This window comes from Pollachius pollachius, assembly GCF_949987615.1.
Source record: "Pollachius pollachius genome assembly, chromosome: 1".
In the NCBI taxonomy this organism is placed as follows: Eukaryota; Metazoa; Chordata; class Actinopteri; order Gadiformes; family Gadidae; genus Pollachius; species Pollachius pollachius.
The window spans coordinates 21,473,370-21,496,844 of NC_136934.1; the positions used below are offsets into that span (position 1 = coordinate 21,473,370).

Below are 23,475 nucleotides of genomic sequence, written 5' to 3' on the forward strand. Positions count from 1 at the left end.
ATGTTACAACAAATTCTAACATATATTACAAAGAGCCGTTGATTGGTTATTTTATTCAATTAATAAACTCTTATTACACTGCATTTTAAAAAAAGCCTCCCAATCAATAACCATGTCTGGAAAAAAACACAACTAGAAATTGAATATATATAATGAAAGGAATTCTTTCAACATCCTCTGTACTGGTAATGTCCTGGTCCTGCACACACCTGTCTACACCTGCATACACACCTGTCCAGACCTGCACACACACCTTCACACACATCTGTCCTCGCCTGAACCCACCAGCACACACCTCTGGCTTCTCAACAGGGCTGCCCAATAAAATCCTTGATAATAAAAAGTGTCAACTGACCTTTGGGAAGGTCATTTAAGGTTGTGGTTGTTGTGCTTTCTGGTTGGTCCCTAGGGTGCTTATGTCAGCAAAGTACCCCGACGGTCTGACAGGAAGGATCGAGTTCAACGATGATGGAGACAGGCGTTTTGCTACCTACAGCATCATCAACCAGCAGAAACCTGGGCGCCTGGTTCAAGTTGGAGTGTTCAACGGCTCACAGGTACACCATCTCCACCCAACCACCAACCTCCCATTAGTTCCATTTGGTCAAGCGGTGTGCACCAAATCTTTTCTCTAACTTCTCCACTGTGCATGTGTGTGTGTGTGTGTGTGTGTGTGTGTGTGTGTGTGTGTGTGTGTGTGTGTGTGTGTGTGTGTGAGTGGGTGTTTTTGTGTGCATAACCAGGTTATAATGAACGCTCAGAGGAAGATCATCTGGCCAGGAGGTGAGACAGAGAAGCCCAGAGGATACCAGATGTCAACTAGACTCAAGGTACAAAACCCCGATCTAACACAGGGGCTGTGGTCAATGCATAACCAGTCAATATGGCAAATGGCTAGGGACCATTCATGTAACCATAGATCATAGCTATAGCTACCGCTTACCCAAACCTGTCAACGTTACATCTATAACTTGAAACCTGCGTAATGAAGAAAAAACAGACAAACGTAGATTAAAAATAATGCAACAACATCTCAAAGCTTATCAATATTTGTGAACATCTTTATACAGACTAGAGTTTTCGCGCGCATGTTGCGCGCGCTCAACCTCTAGTTGTAATTAAACCCATAGCAATAATGTTGAAACCCCAGTCGACAATGTAACAAATTTCTGAGCGCATAATATAACAATGCATAATATAACAGAAAGATGGTTGAGTGACTACCCCCTGCCTCCCCCCCTGCCCCGGTTCTATGACGATGTTGCTAGTTTCCCGGCGCAAAATTGACTTTTGCGCCTTGAGCAAATCTAAAAAGGGTTGGTCTGAAGTAGCCTAATTACCCGTAGGTGTGGTTTGGGCGTAACGTGTAATAAACCAATGAGAGTGCCAGCTCCCATCCCCTTTAAGAGCCATGAGCGCATTTGAATCTGACGAGTTGATATTTTGACAGCGCGTCTCCAGTCTCCGATGAGACAGATGCACATGAATTTCAAACTTCAAATGGCTCAGTTCATGGCCAAATAATATGGCCTAATTCACACATGGAATAAGGTTTTCTTCCACAACTTCAGAAATACTGAGTCCTCAAATAAATTTCGGCAAAGAAAACTTAACACACATATGATATGCGGTAACTGTGGTTCTATTTAATGATATACGCAATACATTATAAACACAGTTTCTTCAGTATTGTGTGCATTATCGTTATCGGCTTGTGTTCCTAATATGCATGTGTAGCCCCGTTAACATTGCCATGGACTGTATTATGCGTTACGTGTTTAGTTTGTGTTTAAACAGATGGACGCACACACGCGCGCCCGCATTCATTAATTCTTTTACACTTTCACACACGCGCGCCTGCATTCATTAATTCTTTTTAACACTCACTCGCGGTAAAACAATGTTTTCTCACGATCAAATCCTCAATCCTACACAAGTACAACTTATTACCGCTGTATCAGCTGTTCTTTCCCAAATAATTTACCAAGAATGTGTGGCTAGGTAGATGAGAGAAGCGAAGTGTATGCACGAGGTGCAAGCAACATTATGCATGCGCCCTTAAAATAGCATCTGAACAACGCGCCACTGACTTTAAACCAGGTATTTCCTGGTTTGTGGCGCAAGTGGTTTCTGAAACTGCAAAATAGCACCAGGGAACGTTTGCGCCAGAACACACCTCCTCCTTACACCGAACCGCCCCTTGGGGCGCAAGATCATTCCCTAATTTACCGACGCGTGGCGCAGGAGGGAAAAGAACGCTCTGCGCCAGTTGCAAACTAGCAACGACACATGCGCCAGTGAGAAAGTCAATTGCGCCGGATGCAAGACAGGCCCCATAGTCTGACCTGGGCGAGTGTCGCTGCGGTGTGTGCGCGTGCGTGTGTGTGTGTTCTTACCTGTGCGTGTGTCGATGGCGGAGCCGTTATGTTTAAAAACATAACGTCTTACCTCGGCGAGTGTGGCGCTGCCTTTGTCTTGGCGTGCGGTGTGTGCGCGTGTGTGTGCGCGCGTGTGTGTGCGCTTCCGTGTATGTGTCGCTGCCTTTGTCTTGACATGCGGTGTTTGCGGGTGCGTGTGTGTGTGTGTGTGTGTGCGTGTCTGGTGCGTTTCCGTGTATGTTCGTGCGCATGTGCGTGTGCGTGCGGAGTGTGTATGCAGTGTATTAATGCGCGCATGCTGTGTATGTGTGTGAGCTGCAGGCTGCTTGGCACATGCGCACATGAACAACTTGAGTAACTGGTGCGACAGGCCTGCTATTGTAGTAGCAAGATAGTCACACATTAATGTGACTATCTTTATATGGATAGTCACATATTAATGTGGAGTCCCTTTCAGCCAGTAGCCAATCAGACTCAAGCTGGGTGGTTAATGTAATGATTTCAACTCAAACATCTATATATTGGTTGAGACTCTATAGTGGCTATAGTCATAGTAATAGATATTAATACAAGCCCTTCTGCCTATTTCTCCCATTTGTTGTGTAACAAGAAGTTATAGTGCTCTGACTAGTGGTAGGGGGAGCAAGATGTGTTCAAGATGTGTTCTGACACAGATTGACGTTGAGGCTGGTTGTGATGGTGTGTGTCTGTGTGTCTGTGTGTTTGTGTGTGTGTGTGTGTGTCTATGTGTGTGTGTAGATTGTGACAATACACCAGGAGCCATTTGTTTACGTCAAACCCACCAAGAATGACGGGACGTGCCGAGAAGAGTACACAGTAAATGGAGTCCTCATCAAAAAGGTCATATGTACCGGACCCAATGGAACCATTCCAGGTACACACTCTCACAAACACACACACACACACACACACACACACACACACACACACACACACACACACACACACGCACACACACACTCACGCATGCAAAACACACACACACACACACACACACACACACACACGCATGCACAGAGACACACACAGACACACACAGACACACACACTCACAGACGCATGCAAAGAAACACACACGCACACACACACACACACACATACACACACGCTCTCTTGCACAAACACTTTCCACTTGGAAAAATTATCTGAGAAATTGGACCATTGACATCCTTGGTCTAATTTTGAGAACCCAAACCAGAACCAATTACATTTTCAATGTTAGATGTTGACGTAATAGGTTGTGATTTTAAAGAACACACGTAAGTAGTTCTATCATATTTTAGAAATAAGCCAAGCTTGACTCTACCCATTTAAGATAAGTACACACAATATAATTGATTGTTAACTGTCTTTTCCCACCCCCATAGGACAGCCCATAGTGCCTCAGTGCTGCTATGGTTTCTGCATCGACCTGCTGATTAAACTTGCCATGAACATGAACTTCACCTACGAGGTTCACCTGGTGGCGGATGGCAAGTTTGGCACGCAGGAGCGAGTAAGTGACCCCCGCCATGAGTATGTAGACCAGTTGATGTGTAGACCAGTGAATTTGTAGACCCGTGAATGTGTAGACCAGTGGATGTGTAGACCAGTGAATATGTAGACCAGTGAATGTGTAGACCAGTGAATATGTAGACCAGTGAAAGGGGATACCAGTGGATGTGTATACCAGTGGATGTGTAGACCAGTGAATGTGTAGACCAGTAAATGTGTAGACCAGTGGATGTGTAGACCAGTGAATGTGTAGACCAGTGGATGTGTAGACCAGTGGATGTGTAGACCAGTGAACGTGTTGATTAGTCAATGTGTAGAGCTGTGGATGAGTAGACCAGTGGATGTGTAGACCAGTGGATGTGTAGACCAGTGAGTGTGCAGACCAGTGAACGTGTTGATTAGTCAATGTGTAGAGCTGTGGATGGGTAGTCCAGTGGATGTGTAGACCAGTGGATGTGTAGACCAGTGGATGTGTAGAGTATTTGATGTGTAGACCAGTGGATGTGTAGACCAGTGGATGTGTAGAGTATTGGATGTGTAGACCAGTGGATGTGTAGACTATTGGATGTGTAGTCAATAATGCCCCCTTGGTTTATTCTTGTTCTGCTTGGTCTGGTCTAGATGATTTGGCTCATGATGAGTGTTTGTCTTTTCTCTATGATGTTAATGGACCCTTTGCACAGAGTTCTCATCATTGGAAAAACACTGCCTTCTGCCACCAACCACCTAGCTATTAACCTTTCCACTCATGTTGATCTTTTCTCCAGGTAAATAACAGTAATAAGAAGGAGTGGAACGGCATGATGGGAGAGTTGTTGAGCGGTCTTGCCGACATGATCGTAGCGCCTCTCACCATCAACAACGAGCGTGCTCAGTACATTGAGTTCTCCAAGCCCTTCAAGTACCAGGGCCTCACCATCCTGGTGAAAAAGGTACACTTTGTTATCCATATTATCTGGCGGTTCTAAACTGGTAACCAGTACTCCCAGTATTCTCTCCCTCTCTCCCACTCCATGTCTCTCTCTCTTTGTGTCTCTCATTCCCTTTCTTATATTTGTTTATTTCCAGTATTTTAACTATTTTGTGGGCGGTTTTTTGCGTGCCATGTGCAATTGTGTGTGTATAGGAAATCCCGCGTAGTACGCTGGATTCGTTTATGCAGCCGTTTCAAAGCACGCTGTGGTTATTGGTTGGCCTGTCGGTCCATGTGGTGGCAGTGATGCTCTACCTACTAGACCGATTCAGGTATGTCCTAACCCACCTAAAGAGTCACCTTCACACCCTAACCCACCTCAAGAGTCACCTTCACACCCTAACCCACCTCAAGGGTCATCTTCACACCCTACCCCTCCTCAAGAGTCACCTTCACATTCTAACCCACCTCAAGAGTCCCCTCTACATCCTAAACACACCTCCAGTCACCTCCACCTCCTAACCCCACCTCCAGTCACCTCCTAACCCCATCTCCAGTCACGTTCACATCCTAACCCCATCTCCAGTCACCCACACATCCTTACCCCACCTCCGGTCACCTCCTAACACCACCTCCAGTCACCTCCTAACCCCACCTTCAGTCACCTTCACATCCTTACCTCACCTCCAGTCAGCTCCTAACCCCACCTCCAGTCACCTTCACATCCTAACCCCATCTCCAGTCACCTTCACCTCCTAACAACATCTTGATCACCGTATCTCCTCTTATATCTCCTAACTCGATCAATCAAAATTTATACATCCTGTGTGTGTGTGTGTGTGTGTGTGTGTGTGTGTGTGTGTGTGTGCAGCCCTTTTGGAAGGTTTAAAGTGAATAGTGAAGAAGAGGAGGAAGATGCCCTGACCCTTTCCTCGGCCATGTGGTTCTCGTGGGGAGTCCTGTTGAATTCTGGGATAGGAGAAGGTGGGTCTGTTTTATCCGGCTGGTAACCGCAAGGTTGCTAGTTCAATCCCCGGCTCCTCCTTGCTGAGTGTCGAGGTGTCCCTTACCTCGAGGTGGTACCTTACCCTAACTGCTCCCGACGAGCTGGCTGTCGCCCTTGCATGGCTGACTCTGCCGTCGGTGTGTGAACCATATCACTATATTGATACGATACAATGGGATACTTTACATAGAATATGATATGATACGATAGGATACAATACAATATGGATATGAAACAACATGATAAAAGACTATACTATGTGCTACTATACAATATGTTACTTAACACTACACTGTGATACGTTACTCCTCAATGCGATATTTAACGATACGAAACACTATGATACGATACTATAATAGATTACTATACAATACTATAGAATACTAACCAGTTCTATATGGTACTATACTATCCTTTACTATACAATACAAGGCTATATGTTACGATGCACTACAACAGAATGTGTACGTGTGTGTGTGTCTGCAGGAGCTCCCCGGAGTTTCTCAGCGAGGATTTTGGGTATGGTGTGGGCAGGCTTCGCCATGATAATCGTGGCTTCCTATACTGCCAACCTGGCAGCCTTCCTGGTGCTGGACCGGCCTGAGGAGCGCATCACCGGCATCAATGACCCCAGGGTACCCACTCCACTACCCAGCTACCCTAAGGCCCGGGTCACACGTATTCGGACCCATACGTTTGAAAAAATAGCATTCTCTCTGTTTTTAGGACTCGGTTACACGAGAAACAGCGGAACAGCATTTGCGTTCAGTGATATAAAAAAGGTCTCAATTTGAGACCTTTTTAAGGTCTCAAATTTAATCGTGAACTCAATTTGCGTGTGGCAATAGTTGTTTTAAGTTTGTAAACAAATGTTATTCTATGTTGTTCTACTTGACTTGAATCTATAGGACACATCTTCACTTCATACTGGCCTGGCATTATTAGTCAATCATTTTTGCATTCTCGTATATTCTTGTTTATCTACTCTGTCCTTTTCTTTCTACTCAACTCTATTGTATTTTAACATGCCGCTGTGCTTTGCTCTATGATGCTGTGCAATGACCTTACTCACCAGAGGTCGTGGTGTTTAACTCTGCTAAAGTCATGGTGGATAGTGACCTCGCTGTGATGTTGTGTTCTGGATCCGGCAGCTGCGTAACCCATCAGATAAGTTCATCTACGCCACAGTGAAGCAGAGTTCGGTGGACATTTACTTCCGGAGGCAGGTGGAGCTGAGTACCATGTACCGGCACATGGAGAAACACAACTACGAGAGTGCTGCAGAAGCCATCCAGGCTGTCCGTGACACGTATGGCCTCCTACACAAATGCACAGAATCACTGGGCACACTGAGAGCACACATTTTAAAGAATATATCAGAAAAAAAACAGAAACACACAGTGTCAATACTTTCATTTCTATGTTGATGTCAATAGACAAGTATTCATTAGTTTGTACCTTGATCAGTCAATACTTACCCAGTCAAGTTATTAAACATGAACACAGTTAACAATTCAGAAATGGTTGCAGGAGCTCTATAGTGGCCTACCTGTGTCCAATGTTGTATTGCAGCATTAGCATGGGTACTGATGACAAGACAGAGAGCAGAAGATTGATTTCCTGTCTGTCGTGGTCTCCTGCAGTAAGCTCCATGCCTTCATCTGGGACAGCGCTGTGTTGGAGTTTGAAGCGTCTCAGAAGTGTGACCTGGTGACCACTGGGGAGCTTTTCTTTCGTTCCGGATTTGGGATCGGGATGAGGAAAGACAGTCCCTGGAAGCAGAACGTATCCTTGGCCATTCTCAGGTACGCCATGACAAACCGCCAACGTGGTCTTTAGGGCAAACCCCAGCCTCTGCACAGCCTCCCTGCAGCTGTCCCTGAGCAAGAAGATCAACACATGTTGTTAATGAATCTACAAAAATCAAAATCACTTAAAGTCGTTAACTGATTATATAGTTAATAGTACACTTAGTGGATCCTTTGTCAATAAACACAACACAAGTAAATCTGGTTCCCATGATGACTGACTGGAGGAACGAGAGGATCTTGAGTAACATGACAAAGTGCTGAATTTGGTTTGTTTTCCATCTTTTCCTCAGCTCTCATGAGAATGGCTTCATGGAGGACCTGGACAAGACGTGGGTTAGATACCAGGAGTGTGACTCCCGGAGCAACGCCCCCGCCACCCTCACCTTCGAGAACATGGCCGGTAGGCTGCAGACTCACACGCTAGTGACCAGACACCGTGACATCAGAAGGATGTTAAGCTAATATACAGACATGAACAAGGAGGATTTATGATCAAATACAAATCTCATCCACCTCAGGGGTGTTCATGCTGGTTGCTGGGGGGATCGTGGCTGGGATATTCCTCATCTTTATCGAGATCGCCTACAAACGACACAAAGACGCCCGCAGGAAACAGATGCAGCTCGCCTTTGCTGCTGTCAACGTCTGGCGGAAGAACCTACAGGTACGTACCCAAACTGTTAAAATCTAAACTAAGCCTGCTCTATTCTACTGTACACCTACTGCACTATTCTACTGTACTCTACTGCAGTGCCGGCTGGTGGTTTTTAAAGTGAGGGAGGACTGCGTGCTTGGTAGCCATTGGCCTGCTTGCACTGTTAGTGGCGTATGGTGGCATAAGTATGTGAGACTCAGGTTGTTTCAGGGTGTTTTGGTGAACTACAAAATAGCAGGGTGGGATAATTATGTGAATTGATACAAATCCACCAGTGGCAGCATTGTGCTTTGAAAGCTGGTGGGCAGAATGTCTTGGACTACAAAGGCAGAAGGAAAGGATGCATAGCCAATTAGTCAAATCAGGCCTGCTCTTGATTTGTAAAACTAAATAAAAAAAATCTTGGCCTTTGAGGCAAAGGTGGATGTTAATGGATGTTTCAGAATGTTGATCATAGTGTTAAGCCAATTAAGATTAAGGGTCTTCATTTATAGATCAAGTCAATCCTCCATGCAGGCTCTGCAGCTTGGCCGCGGGCACCCCGGCCGCAGGCTCCGCCGCCTGGCCGCGGGCAGCCCTGCCAAAATAAGCGAACAGAGCCGCTCTGTGCTGCAACGAACAGTAGCGCACCGCTTGGTGGAAACGAGGCATACGACTGAGCGGGTTTGTTGGTTCTCGTAGCCTAGACTTGAGGGGATAACCCCTCCCTCCGGGCTGCTCCACAGCCAGGGCTCCTGCTTATTGGTTCATAGCGCAGCCAGGGCTCCAGCCTATTCGTGAAAAGATGTAGGGGGGATCCAGATCCCTTAGCTAGTCACACCCACTCAGAGGAGGACTTTCCTCCTCTCTTCCATTGAACCCCATGTTATTCACCGGCCGCCAACACTTTCGGGGAAATTAATGGGAGTCAATGGAGGCTGAGGAAGGAACATCCTCCCTGAAGTAATTGTCAATAGGTGATAGGGGGTGCTTATGTCCCTTTACCCAGGGAAACAAACATTACATATACAAAGGCATTGAAGTAGTCATATTTAAGGGCATTAATTCATTACAGTAGTCTGGGCAATCTAAATTTTTTATTCTCAACAATGTTAAGGAGGATCTTCCCCCCTCTCCTCACAACTAGTTCCAGTCAAATTGTCTGTTGTGAAAAATCCATTAAACTGTAATCAGAAAACGCGGTTATATGCTATATACCCTATAGTATCTGTGGTATAAAGGCTGGGACGAATTTCAAATTATGAATATGTACACTTTATGTGGAAAGTATAGACCGTCGCAAATCCCATTGAAACGAATGGCGCGATGATTCGGTCTTCAAAACGAGAGCTGGTAAATTGTGAAAAATTAATTAAACTGTAATCAGACAACGCGGTTATATGCTACAGACCCTAGAATATCTGTTGTATAAAGGCTGGGACGAATTTGGAATTATAAATATGCACAATGCATAACGTTAGCTCTCTGGCTCATAGCTGAGCGGACTAGAATACCTCCCGTTGCCAAGTCGTAGCTAAGGTCCGTCCTATTTACTGGAGGAGTGAACAACGTTTCCGTTGCATAAGAACCTTATGGGATGGTAATGATTATTCCAGGTATAAGTCAAACCCTCAGGCGTTACAAGGGAAACAAAGTTATGGCTTGTGAAAAACTTTATATTTGAATGGGAAAAAATGCTAGCGGTCCAAAGTTAACAATCTAATTTGACCCTCAGAAACAAATAATCGAATAATCGTATATTCTGACCCATCCCTACTGTACACCTAATTCATCATAAAGCTACTCTACTGTACTCCTATTCTACTGTAAATCTATTCTACTTTACTACCTAAAGTGAGTATTTTTATGCATTTGTTTGGCTGTTATTTCAACTCAGTTAAATGACATTGCAATTAACAAGTGGTGTTCCCACAACGCAGGTTCTATAACTAGGATTGACGTACTTACTATGTGAGTGAGCACCTGACCCCCTGGTGTTTGTGACCCGAAGGAAAACAAAAAAGCAGCTGTTACTAATCCAACAGAGATTAAAACTGAAATTGGAAAACCCAGGTATTGTACAAATAGTTGCGGTAAAACCGGAGCTGAACAAAATACCTTGATGACACACAAACCGTGTGACACAAACAGAGCCCAGACTGGTCCATATGAGAGAGTGCAGCGACAGGATGGTACACCTTTCGCATAGATCAAGGGCAAAAACCAAACACAGACTCCTCCCTAAACCTGAAACACCAACACACAACTGCAGGCCAGGTCAGTCAAATATGAAGCTCATGTGCTAACGCTACAACTAGAGCAACATTGGTGTTTATATTATATAGTATATTGCTTTAGATAAACACATGCACACACACACACACAAACAACCACACACCCCCACCCATCTAGCTTGCCTGTGCTTGTGAGGACCCCTTAAGGGAGCGGGGGCCATGACAGCAGGGGATCTCCCAGGCTGGTCGCTTGGCAGCAGAGACACACACTGGGTAACAGCAGACGCTGACCTTTTAGTCATGAAAGGAGAAACAAGCTGTACCACACCTGAATAAAGTCACCGCCCCGGGGCACCGCCGTCAAACCACCGTTACTATTAAAGAAACAGGGGAGTGACTAATCATAGACACAATACAGGACCGTTATTAAAGGTCCCGTGGCATGCTACTTTATGGATGCTTTAATGTGGATATTAGTGGGCCCCTAACATAGTATTTGAATACGTTCCCGAAATTCAGCCGTGGTGCAGAATTACAGCCACTATGAGCCAGTCGCACATTGAGCTTTCCCCAAACGCGCCGTTTCGGTGTCTGTAGCTTTAATGCAAATAAGGAGGAGAGAGGCGGGTCCAGGAGGAGGGTGGGGTTGTGGCCCCGAGCAGCTTGCAGCCACGGTACCATGCGCTCTGTTTACAGTGGATGTATCACAATGGCGAGGTGCACACAGCCTATGGCCATGTTCTATAAATATTCGGGAGTCCTAGAGCTCTATATCTAAATAATATCATATTATACATAGATATCTATATCATATAATATATATCATCACGGCCAAAAGCTGTTTGCTTCTCCAGACGATATTATGGATCTCAAATGACTGCGTCGGGTCTTCCGACGTCTCTGGTTCTTCCACGTCCACATCAATCTGAAGTAGACTGAACCGCGCGCTGCCTGCTGCCCGCTGCCCAATGCTGGGCGGCGGTGCTTCGCGGCGGTTGTGCCTTGTGGCAGCAGGGCTCACCACTGGCTGAGATAACCCCCACTACAGTCTCGTTGTGGAAATACCAGAGACGTCGGAGGACGTGTTATGCGCCATAAAACCAACAGCAGAACGGTTATCCAAACAGCAAAGAAGTGTACAACACTTGCGTTACAGTGTGTGTAATCACACACACACACACACACACACACACACGTGGTGCTCGCAAGGTCGTAGCTCATTGTCTCATTGGCATTGGTAGCTTGGCCCTTATGACGACATATGGGGCCACATTCCAAATCAGCGCGCCTGAGCTTCCATTTTTTCAAAGGCGAGCAGGATAGTGCTTGCTTTACACCGAACGCAAGTTTTAGCCACTGGGGGACGATAGGCAGGCTAGGGGAACTCATATTAATGTTAGAAAACCTCATAAAGTGAGATTTTGGGACCTTTAATGGGACCTTTAATCTTGTTTATACATGTACAGTCAGAGTTCAGAATGAACACCTCTCATCAGCAAATGGTTTGAAGATTTACCATTTCTCAGGTTGAAAACATTCAGCGTTAAATAAATAGAAATTCCTACCAATTCACAGAATTAAAACAAATATTTTGGCATACATATTAAACTAAAGCTGTCCCAGTGAAATATGTGTTTTCATCCAGTAAAAGGTTTCTCTTCACATTCAAACCTGTGGAAGTCGTCAATAAATGACGAGGGTGACCATGTCATCTGTATATGTACATGTACATGAATTGACATGTTAATGCGTGTTCCTTGCTAAATCACAGGGAAATGCTCTTAGTCACGGTGCGCCATATAGAAGGGCAGCCCCCTCAGACAGATACACGGAGAATCGCCGAATACGCTTCATTATCTAGAAAGCTCATTCCTCTGTCGTATGAAATATTGATCGTTGTTGCTGGGTTCTAAAAGGCAGGGCTGTGTGTGTGCTGCTCATTGTAGCGTGTTTTGTTTGTTATGTGATACAATCTCCTGAGAGCTTTACTGCTAAGAGGTAGCTTCTGAAGGCATGCCTCTCACCGTCCCACTCCTCTAGACCAGCCGCCTGAAAGCCTTTTCAGCGGCAGAGCCATAAAATATAAAATGACTTGAAATTAGCTATTCTGAAGGATTCAAATTAGACACAGACATTTTGGCTGACATGTTATATTCTACCCTGATTATTAATGATGGCATGATGGTTAATAGATGTTGAATTGGACCTGGAAATGACATATCAAATGTGCTTTTTTTAATAATATCAATGTTTGCCTTGTTGGTCAATCATATGCAGAGACTGAAAGATGTGTCTAGAGTGGTATGTTGTTGACCCTGGTCTTGACCTAAGTTGATCCACCTCATTTACACCCTTCAAACAGGGACTTCCGAGGCATTTTCCTTCTTTACTTTGTGATTACTCGGACGCAGATATGTCTAGCTAGGGCTGTAGATTGACAGGGTACCTCTGATCGCCGCTCGAACTGCCAGAAGCTAAAAGCTAAAAGCGAGTGGACCAAATGAGGCCCTGTTGAGGTCTAAACCATTGGGTGAAAAGGACGACTGAGAAAAGCTATCTGTTGACATAGGGGTGTACGGTATAAACGGTATAGAAAGTACACCAGTGTGAATTTGCGCTACGGTATGGATTTTGACATTACCGTGAGACAGTGTTGTGTGTAACGCGTTACAAAGTAAGTAACACGTCAATACGGTAACATAACTACTTATTCATGTAAAAAGAAAAGTATTTAAGCAATTACTGAAAAAATATTGTAACAAAACTTTTCCCAGGGACAGATTTGACAGCGATACTGCCTTCTCAGGCAGAATACTATTGCGCAAGCTTGCAGGCGCGCTTGCTGCACGACTGCGTGCTTGCGCGACTGCGTACTTGCGCAAAAGTCCCTTCACGAGCTCTCAATCCACATCGTACAACACAGACGCTGGTAGCGTGAAGCATTTTCCAACGCCAGTCCTTACGACCAAAAAAGCCAGCGGTGGAACGAGATAACAAACGGCGACACTGTTTACCTGTGTAAGGACATGGTTCCCTTTCAAAATGTTGATAGAAAGGGCTTTAAAGAGATGGTCAAAACACTCAATCCCAGGTATGCGTTACCTGCCCGCAAACACTTTAGCCAAATTGAAATGCCAAAACCATACGGCAAGGTCCGCGAGCAAGTGGAGAAAGAAATCCATACTATTAAACATTAATGTTTTTCAGCGATTAAAAAAGAAAAGAGAAAAGATTTTGCATATTTTTTTCATTCCATTTTGCTGCCAGTATTTTACCCCTTCAGAAGCGAAATTAGAAGATAAAATAAACATATAATGCTATAATACCGTTAGCGTCTATGCCTCAAATCATACCGTGATATACATTTTAGTCCATACCGTACAGCCCTATGTTGACACCTTATGAGGTTAGGAAGGAGGCTGGACCCAGAACACCAATAGGAGACATATCTGGTGCTATGGGAGCTTTGCAAAACCGAGCAAAGAGAGCACCAGAGTTATTGAAGTGTAGCATAGTAGCGCTAAAGTTTGTGATACTGACGGCAAACCGTCTTGTGTAAATGTTCCTGACTGAGGCGCTATGGTATCTCATGCAATCCTATGTGTCCTCAGCCGGATGGTAGCGTTCCTCTCATTGGTCAGGGAGAGGACTGAATCAGCCATATGCTGGTATCATCTATGACCACTGGCCTGTTCTCTCACCCCCCTCCTCTGCCACTCCCCCCCACCCCCTCCCTCATCTTTTGTTCTGCTCATTTCCCTGCTCTCCTACTGCATGGTGTCCGTCCACCCAGGTTGTTGCTATGACGATGCAGTGGAATAGAGGACCAGTGTTTTGTCTTGTTTTTACTGGAATATTCTCATCTCCCTCCCCCTCCTCCCCCTCCCCCTCCTCCCCCTTCCCCTCCACCTCCCCCCTCCCCCTCCTCCTCCTCCACCTCCCCCTCCTCCACCTCCTCCTCCACCTCCCCCCTCCTCCTCCTCCTCCCCCTCCCCCTCCTCCTCCCCCTCCACCTCCTCCACCTCCTCCTCCCCCTCCCCCTCCTCCTCCCCCTTCCCCTCCTCCACCTCCTCCTCCTCCTCCACCTCCCCCTCCTCCACCTCCTCCTCCTCCACCTCCCCCTCCCCCTTCCCCTCCTCCACCTCCCCCTCCCCCTTCCCCTCCTCCACCTCCTCCTCCTCCACCTCCCCCTCCTCCCCCTTCCCCTCCTCCACCTCCTCCACCTCCCCCCTCCTCCTCCTCCTCCACCTCCCCCTCCGCCTCCCCCTCCTCCTGCTCCTCCTCCACCTCCCCCCTTCCCCTCCTCCACCTCCTCCTCCTCCACCTCCCCCTCCTCCCCCTTCCCCTCCTCCACCTCCTCCACCTCCCCCCTCCTCCTCCTCCTCCACCTCCCCCTCCGCCTCCCCCTCCTCCTGCTCCTCCTCCACCTCCCCCCTCCTCCGCCTCCCCCTCCTCCTCATCCTTCTCCTCCTCAGGACTGTGCTCTCTTCCTCTCTTCCGCTGTTTTCTCGGTTTGTCCTCATGTGTGTCTCTCCATGCTTGGTGTCTGTCCTCTCCTTTCTGTCTGCCGTCTGTCGGGTGTATCCCTTCATGAGGTCAACTGAACCTTCCTCCCTCCATCCTCTAGGGGTTTACTATACAAACAAACTCCTCCTGTTTTCTGTTCAGTCTGCAGGTCTAATGTTCAGCAATGGTAGCAGAATTAGTTTGTTAATCTATTCATTTAATTTTACTCAACAGGCTCCTGGAATCCACAGTTTATTAGGCAGTATTATAATACACACACATACAGACAGCTTGGCAGACAAGATGTCTGTGTGTGTGTGTGTGTGTGTGTGTGTGTGTGTGTGTGTGTGTGTATACGTGTGCGTGTGTGCACCTGCACTTGTGTGTGTGTATGTGTGTCTGTGTGTGTGTATGTGCTTTCCAGATTGTTTATTTTTGTGATTAAACATGGATCCTGGATGTTTTGGCCAGGAGCCTCTGTTTTAAAGAGCTCTGTCAGTTCATCACATTTATCCCCCCAGCTCGGCCGTCACTGTGTTGATGGAAGGGGGGATTAACACCAGTTCAAACGGTGTTCCAGTCCATCTGCCTCTCTTATTGCTGTCCTTTATATGTCTTTGAATACTCAACTCAGCGTGGTCAGCAGCCTTCGCCCATTGTGTCATTCCCACCTATCAGGAACACTGTGAAGCACACCCTAGGGGTTCAAGTGGCAATCAAATTGTCAATGCAGTTTGCTCCTAACAGAATCAGTCCTCAGGAATATGTAGGAGAGACAACGTTTTCTCTACTCAGCAATCCCCATACTACTTGCATGGGAAATAGAATGACTTCCTCTTTCTTAGTCAACTGTTTTTGAAAGTATGTTTTACAGATCTTTCAATGGCACCTGTTTTTTTTGAGTTGTGTCCAGACTCTGTGGTGTATGCTAACACACAAACAAACACTGACTCCTCCTCTGCAAGTAGGACTGGTATTGGTAGCTAATTTAGGCTTTAGGCTGTCATTCTATCGTGCTTTCTACAAACCTTGAGTGACCGGGTCCTTCTATAACCATAGATAGAGGTAGAGTGGAAGGGACACAAACCAACCCCCAGTCTATAATAGTGTGTGTGTGCGTGTGTGTACGATGGTTTGGTAACAATGACCCTCAATAACATTCCACAGGGTTTAGAGGGGCTATTATCTAACATAAGAGAGCGTTGCTTCACACCAACTTACAGAATTTATATTTTGAAATAGGGCTGCCCAAAATACCTAGAGGCTTGGGTTTTAGATGTTTCGATTTCTCGGTTTGGTCTCTTCATTAGATCAAGGTTTTGACTGATTAGAGACATAGAAAAACATTAAGACTGATGTTGGCTTGGATGTAGAAGATGTTGTCTAAGACGCAGCGACAGACCCTGCCTTGTGGCTATGTCGCGGCCACAGTAACAGTAGAAACTCTTTGCCAAAGTAAATAATGGGACACAAATGCTGCTGTCGCATCATTCCACCAGCTTGCTCCATTAGAAACAGGACTGATGTTCTGACATAACTATAATACAGATGGATCCACACAGAGATTACACAGTATGGTGCAGCCAATGTTAGCATTGTTAGCAGGATATAGACATGAGGCTCTGTTGGCTCATTAAATGTTGTTACCATAAAAGGTTTTATGGATTTCCCTACATTACCATTATTACATTGATAATATTATATTCAAACAAACACACACGTTTATATACAAACACACAGAGAGACACACAAACAAACAAAAATACACATACACACACAAACTCACACACACATGCATACATACAAAGGTATAGACATATACACACAAACACACACACACACACATACCACTTGAATGTGTATAACTGGGTGGATTTCCATCTTTCTGAATCTGAGCATGAACCTGCTCTGTAAAAGGGGAGGAGGGAGGGGTGTTGGCTTAAAAAGAAGATGAAATGATAGAATTCGGGCTATGTTGTGCTGACTCCTTTGTTTGTCCCTTTCTTGTAGCCGTACCCGACTGACATCACTGGCCAGCTCAACCTCTCGGATCCGTCCGTCAGCACCGTGGTCTGAGACACGCCCACGGCATTCAATATCCCAGCCAGAGTATCCATGCTGCTACACCTTTTCAATCTGCCTAAAACACTCACACACACAAAGACACACAAACCTACAAACACACAAACACCAACATTCATCCCCAAACCATCACTGAAACCTACTTTAGATACAGACACACACACGCGCACACATGCACACACATTTTCTTATCCTGCTTACAGAGGCAATCATTTTCCTTTCTGTGCAATTTTAAAGATGGTGTAGCATGTAACATAGTTGAGGTTCAGACTGAGCCACATGACATGTATTTGAGACTGATCCACCTAAAATGTAGTTCAGACTGATCCACCTCAATTGTAGTTCAGACTGATCTACCTGACTTCTAGTTTAGTCTGTTCTACCTGACTTGTAGTTCAGACTGATCAACCTGACTTGTAGTTTAGTCTGATCCATCTGACTTGTAGTACAGACTGATCCACCTGACTTGTAGTTCAGACTGTTCCACCTGACTTGCAGTTCAGACTGATCCACCTGAATTGTAGTTCAGACTGAACCACCTGTAGTTTAGATTGAAATCTCTGTATTTGACCAGTAATGTGAAGTAACCAAGGGAACTTACTTCAGAACACCATCCTGGGATGAGTCCTTGTCGGAAAGAACAAAAACTCACGTCCTAACAAAACAGACATTCCACAGCACAGGGCTGATGTAGCTGCCATCTGTACTCTCGAGATTACATAGAACACGTGAAGCTGGCTAGTCAGAGCTATATATGTATCTCTGTCTATACTATATGTACGTATTCATATGTTATATGTATGTTTAACTGTACGTGGTTTAGAAAGGTATGTGTTTTGGATTACCGTTTAGCTTTTCCTTTTGGGTTGTGATAGGAAAGAGGTTTACTTGAGGTTCAGAAGGGTAACTCGCTTGGCTGTCTTTCTAAGATACGGAGAGCCAACTGGAAGTCATATCATCAAATACATTTTGGTTGTATATTCCTAATGGATATATCCAGGGGTGTGTCCAGGAAAGGGGGACCCCCCCCCCCCATGTGCCACCCCAACTAAGGCTGGCAGTCAACAGAATAGTTTAGTGATTACACTGTGTTGTTCTGTGCCATTCCTGCCCCCTCCCCCCACCAAACCAACTTGGACACGCCCCTGGATATATCGGAGGACCCACTGGTTGCCAGTTGGAACCAATGAACACGGGTCGAGTAGCTTATCATTATCCCGGACCAATGGCCATTAGACATGCACAGGGCATATGCATAATGCTGAGTGAGTTGTAGCTGCTGCTTCTTCAAGACAGACTTCAAACACTTACTCTGTTTGCATTTTGAGATCATTTGTTCAGTACTTGAGCACCTTGCTACAGCTATACATTACAAAGTGTCCAGTGGATAAGCCTCATGGCCCACATTTCCCATCAGATTTATGTAGCTCAATACGGCTTATGCTGAAAGTAGAATGCAGGTGTTATGATGTTGGCAGGTTTGTCCAGCACTGTAATGTATAGCTGTATAGCAGGGATTTACCACCGGGGCCGTCCCTAGTGTTATGTGAGGGTACTGCATGTGATTCGCCAAATTGTTATTCCTTTTTTTTGTTATATACATTGTAATGAAAACAATGTCAATTGTATTTTTGTGATGAAATGCATCATTACTGTAATATAAATAGGTCTATCTGGTACAAGAGTGATAAAGGGTTATGGTTGGGTTCTAAATGACAGTAGGTTGTGAATCCCTGCTGCAGAGCTGACAGCCATCAGTCAAAAAAAACATGCCATTTCTATGTGCAACTTTATTCGTATATATTTCATAATAACTACGGCAGAATTTTTTTTGTAAATCCATTGAATCACAATTCCAAGTGCTACTAAGGCCACAGTGCTGAGGCAAAACAGTTGATGTCAAAAAAAGAGGTTTGTTCCTATGTTTATATGTTTGTATGTTAATATCCATGCTGCTGCTTCATATTATGTTTTTTTTTTAACAGGTTAGTCGTAACAGGTTTAACAGGTTAGTCGTATAAAAAATAATTGCTTTTTATACTGAGATTAGAAATTATTTTCAGGTCAAATTCTGCTCCGTCGCACTGTGATGACACCAGTCACCTTCAGCCGCTCCAACATCCTGTGATCGTGTTATACTGAGCTCTCTCTCTCTCTCTCTCTCTCTCTCTCTCTCTCTCACTCTCTCTCGCTCTCTCTCTCGGTCTCTGTCTCGCTCTCTATCTCTCACTCTTTCTCTCCCTCTCTTCCTCTCTCCCTCGTTTCCTCTCGCTTCCCTTCCTGTCTTTCTCTCTTTATTCTGGGATTATGCATTTTATTGGATTTTAGTTAAACTGGAGCATGATTTATTTGACACTTGTTTCTTGTTCTAAAATTATTATTTGATTTATAACAAATGAAATATTTAATTCCCAATGATAACATTCTTATATTGTGTACAATCATTCATGTAATTTCACTTGAATTGTAAATTAACAAAGATTATTCTGTTTGTGGGCCTTTAATAGAGATAAGAGAGTTTATCCTTTGAAGCACTGACATGTTGTGTGTACCACTTTATATAGTATAATATCTTTCTATGAATATTATACGTGATAGGCAACATGGTGCCCTGAGGTATATTTTAGTGCCGTATCTTCGTACGACCAGAATGACATCTACCAGTAGATGCCCTCATAAACTCATATGGGCTAATGGGTCTATGTGGGTCCGAACCTGCCCCTGCCCAGAGTTTCTGCACCAGAGAACCAATTTTGGGCTGTAATGTTGCTAGCAGAGGACCATTACATGCAGATACATTTGTAATCCATGAGGTTCAGTAGGAGTAAAGCTTGTGACCTTTGCCCTTATACACATTTACCTCACCCACAGTCCATTCAGCCACCACTTTCAGCTTTCATGCAGCGTTGTTTTCATGTCACATAAAAACAAGAACTGTTGTACAGACCACCCGATACACACTGATACCACGACCTTCCATTTGAGCTTGGAAAAAGAACATTAGCCGGTGGTTCTGGTAAGCTTAGGTTTCGAGTGATGTTTGTGTTGGTCATTGTGAGCATTTATGATATAAACTCAGGCTTTATCATTCGTACTTGCATTGCTCTATGTTGATTTTAGATAATGTGGTATGTTATACAACAATAATAATATTAATGTGAAATTTGAATGGCTTAATTATAAGCTAAAAGTATTTTGTAAAATTTAACTCATATCTGTCCAGCTCTCCATCCTCTGACTTTGTACTGGATGCTGGTCTGATGTCTGGTGGAGCTGGTCTGGTGTCTGGTGGAGCTGGTCTGGTGTCTGGTGGAGCTGGTCTGGTGTCTGGTGGAGCTGGTCTGATGTCTGGGGGAGCTGGTCTGGTGTCTGGTGGAGCTGGTCTGGTGTCTGGTGGAGCTGGTCTGGTGTCTGGTGGAGCTGGTCTGATGTCTGGGGGAGCTGGTCTGATGTCTGGGGGAGCTGGTCTGATGTCTGGGTGAAACTGGTTGGATGACTGGGTGAAACTGGTTGGATGACTTGGTGAAGCTGGTTGGATGACTGGGTGAAGCTGGTTGGATGACTGGGTGAAACTGGTTGGATGACTGGGTGAAGCTGGTTGGATGACTGGGTGAAGCTGGTTGGATGATTGGGTGAAGCTGGTTGGATGACTGGGTGAAGCTGGTTGGATGAGTTGGTTAGGCTGGTTGGATGACTTGGTGAAGCTGGTTGGATGACTGGGTGAAGCTGGTTGGAAGACTGGGTGAAGCTGGTTGGATGAGTTGGTTAGGCTGGTTGGATGACTGGGTGAAGCTGGTTGGATGACTGGGTGAGGCTGGTTGGATGAGTTGGTTAGGCTGGTTTGATGACTGGGTTAAGCTGGTTGGATGAGTTGGTTAGGCTGGTTTGATGACTGGGTAAGGCTGGTTGGATGAGTTGGTTAGGCTGGTTTGATGACTGGGTTAAGCTGGTTAACCCAGCTGGTTAGATGCCCTTTGGACTTGGTTTAATGTCCATCATGAGTTTCCTCTCCATGATTTACACGCTAAACATTGGCAGCACTTTAGAATAACTGCTACTTTATTACTAAGTGTAATAAAGTAAAGAGTGAATTTATACTGAATTCAGCATTTATAAAGCATTATTACTTAATGAATACTCAATATTAAACAGTTCCTAATAATCTCAATTATTAATGAGAAAATGGTTTAAAAGATAATTAATGAAGAGTTAGTTGAGTTACAAACTAACTACAATGTCTTAATAATGTCTAATAAATACATTGGTGCAATTCAGGTAGTTATAAACAATTTGTTCATTATGGTGGACTATAAATGTCCATTATCTAATTATTGTATAATCATTTATAACTGATTTTGAATAGCTAATGAGTATCCATGTGTGAAAAAAAGCTTTATAAAGGAGGGATTCTATATTAACTTTGCTGTCTACAAGCTTCAAAGTTACAGATAATCTAAAGAGCTACCAACACATTCTACAGCCTCACTATGTGGACCTCGCTCCAACTTGGGGATTATCGGTCTGGTACCAGTGTGACATTGTTAGCTATCAGTGAGTACAGTTGGACAGGAGGGTTGCTGGAAAGAGAGGTTCCATGTGCTGTTTAACACGCCTGATAATGCTTCTTGTACAGGGGCACGCTGAGATCAGGTTTGATGCTGTCATCTCCAAAGAGGGATGTCCTTTAAACCTGGAATCTCCAAACAGCTGTTATGTTCAAACCTGGTATTTTAGACAGCTATTTTGTTCAAACCTGGTATTTTAGACAGCTGTTATGCTTATACTGGTTATACTGTGCATATGATGGTTATACTGTGCATATGATGAAAACAACACTTTAACTTTGACTTTAAACCTGATATCTTCAATGTTATGTTTAAAAATTGTATTTCCTGCTATCTGGTAAAAATAATGGGAAAAAAAATTGCATATTCAAATAGATACCAGCTTAAAACCTGGTATCGGCAAAGATATATTATGTTTAAATCTAGCGTAACCTGAAACTGTGATATCATATTTCAAGCTGTGCTTTAGCTTGTCTGTCACCTGAAAAGCACTTCTGAACTGCCTGATCAATGCTCTATTAAGATGTCAACAAGAATTATCAGTATTCTAATAACCATTTATTACAGAAATCACTTGTATTTAATAATTGTTCAAATAAACTGTCTATGTTACACATCAAATGAAAATGAAGAAATATTGTCTTTTTTGAATCCAGCCAGCGGTGGAACCATTTATGATTAAAACTCGAAGTACATAATGTACAAGTTATCCCACTACAATGAGGCCACCATGACATCTCTCTTCGTCAAATGACATTAACAGCATCTTAATTTTCTTCATCATCATTAGTGTGGTTGCTACTGCAGGCACATCTACTGTTCTCCTTACTTTTTCTTTATTCCTTTTGCCTGTTTCTTCAGAGGTTAACTGCTCCTGCATACTTTCAGCTACAGAAACCATTCAATTATCAAAACGTCCAGCTCTTTACGATGGCTACCTCTCTGCGTTTTTCAACTCTTTCAACTTTTTAAACTATTACACTTTTTCAGCTTTTTTTTTACAATGTAAGTCAATGGGCCGTCTGCCTTCTCTGCCACTTCAACTACTTCAGACATTATAACTTGGGCAATTTTGAACGTTAACCTTCGTTCAAATATTTTAACGAATCAACACACTTGTATCTTCAATAATCTGAAAAACAAATTTAGATTACTTTATAACTATTTCAGAATCACAGTTTTAAGTTCCATATTGGCTTGATTTTCAGTTGGTCTCCTTGATGCTGAGGTTAGAGCACGGAGGACGTGCAGGCAGTGTTGTCAGATTGGATGTTTTTCCCGCCGAATTGGACTACTTTTTAAAACATTCAGGCAGTGGTGACACTAGAGTTGTTGTTAGCGCAGACGTTTTGCCACCTTCAAAACGCTCATAGTTAACGTGTCTTTACATAAACCTTCCCTTCTTCCGAAATAAGATCGTTCAGGAAACGCCCCTCAGAAGTTCGTAGGCTATGACATAAAACCGGAAATACAGATCGTTCTTGAGACTAAACTTCATAACAACAACAAGCATGGATGCTCGCAGGGGCCTCTTTGCGCATCTTTGCTGAATCCGATTAATCAGTTGTTATAACTGCTTGCGATGGTTGAACATGAGAATTTATCATGGGGATATTTAACATTTTAAGCCTTGTGTCGTAATGCAAATGTTAGAATGGGTGTTAAGTTTGCCTCTTAATGCTTTCTGCAAGTTCACTTTCGTCGATCAATGTAATGACAGCGAAATGTGCAGCCATTGTTGTGCTGTGAACTACGAGGACTCGGGTAGCTTTACTTCCGCACGAAATTCTGAGCGAAAACTCAGACCTAACAGTGTTCAATGTACTTTCAT

General features: G+C 44.3%; 1 protein-coding gene across 3 annotated transcripts in view; it reads left to right on the forward strand.

Moving 5' to 3' along the window:
* grin1b (glutamate receptor, ionotropic, N-methyl D-aspartate 1b) overlaps positions 1-17,073 on the forward strand; it is a gene marked incomplete at both ends in the record, with an annotated part of 28,881 nt that extends 11,808 nt beyond the window's left edge. For 2 of the 3 annotated variants that reach the window (XM_079756357.1, XM_079756358.1), the window contains 13 exons: positions 410-557; positions 744-830; positions 3,138-3,273; positions 3,767-3,894; positions 4,661-4,825; positions 5,020-5,138; positions 5,678-5,790; positions 6,299-6,447; positions 6,964-7,121; positions 7,456-7,617; positions 7,914-8,023; positions 8,142-8,287; positions 17,008-17,073. In XM_079756357.1, coding sequence (XP_079612483.1) covers positions 410-557; positions 744-830; positions 3,138-3,273; positions 3,767-3,894; positions 4,661-4,825; positions 5,020-5,138; positions 5,678-5,790; positions 6,299-6,447; positions 6,964-7,121; positions 7,456-7,617; positions 7,914-8,023; positions 8,142-8,287; positions 17,008-17,073 — 1,687 coding nt within the window. Of the gene's footprint in view, positions 1-409; positions 558-743; positions 831-3,137; positions 3,274-3,766; positions 3,895-4,660; positions 4,826-5,019; positions 5,139-5,677; positions 5,791-6,298; positions 6,448-6,963; positions 7,122-7,455; positions 7,618-7,913; positions 8,024-8,141; positions 8,303-17,007 lie in introns of all 3 variants that reach the window. The other variant, XM_079756356.1, reaches the window with a different exon arrangement.
* Between the last annotated feature and the right edge of the window lie 6,402 nt (positions 17,074-23,475).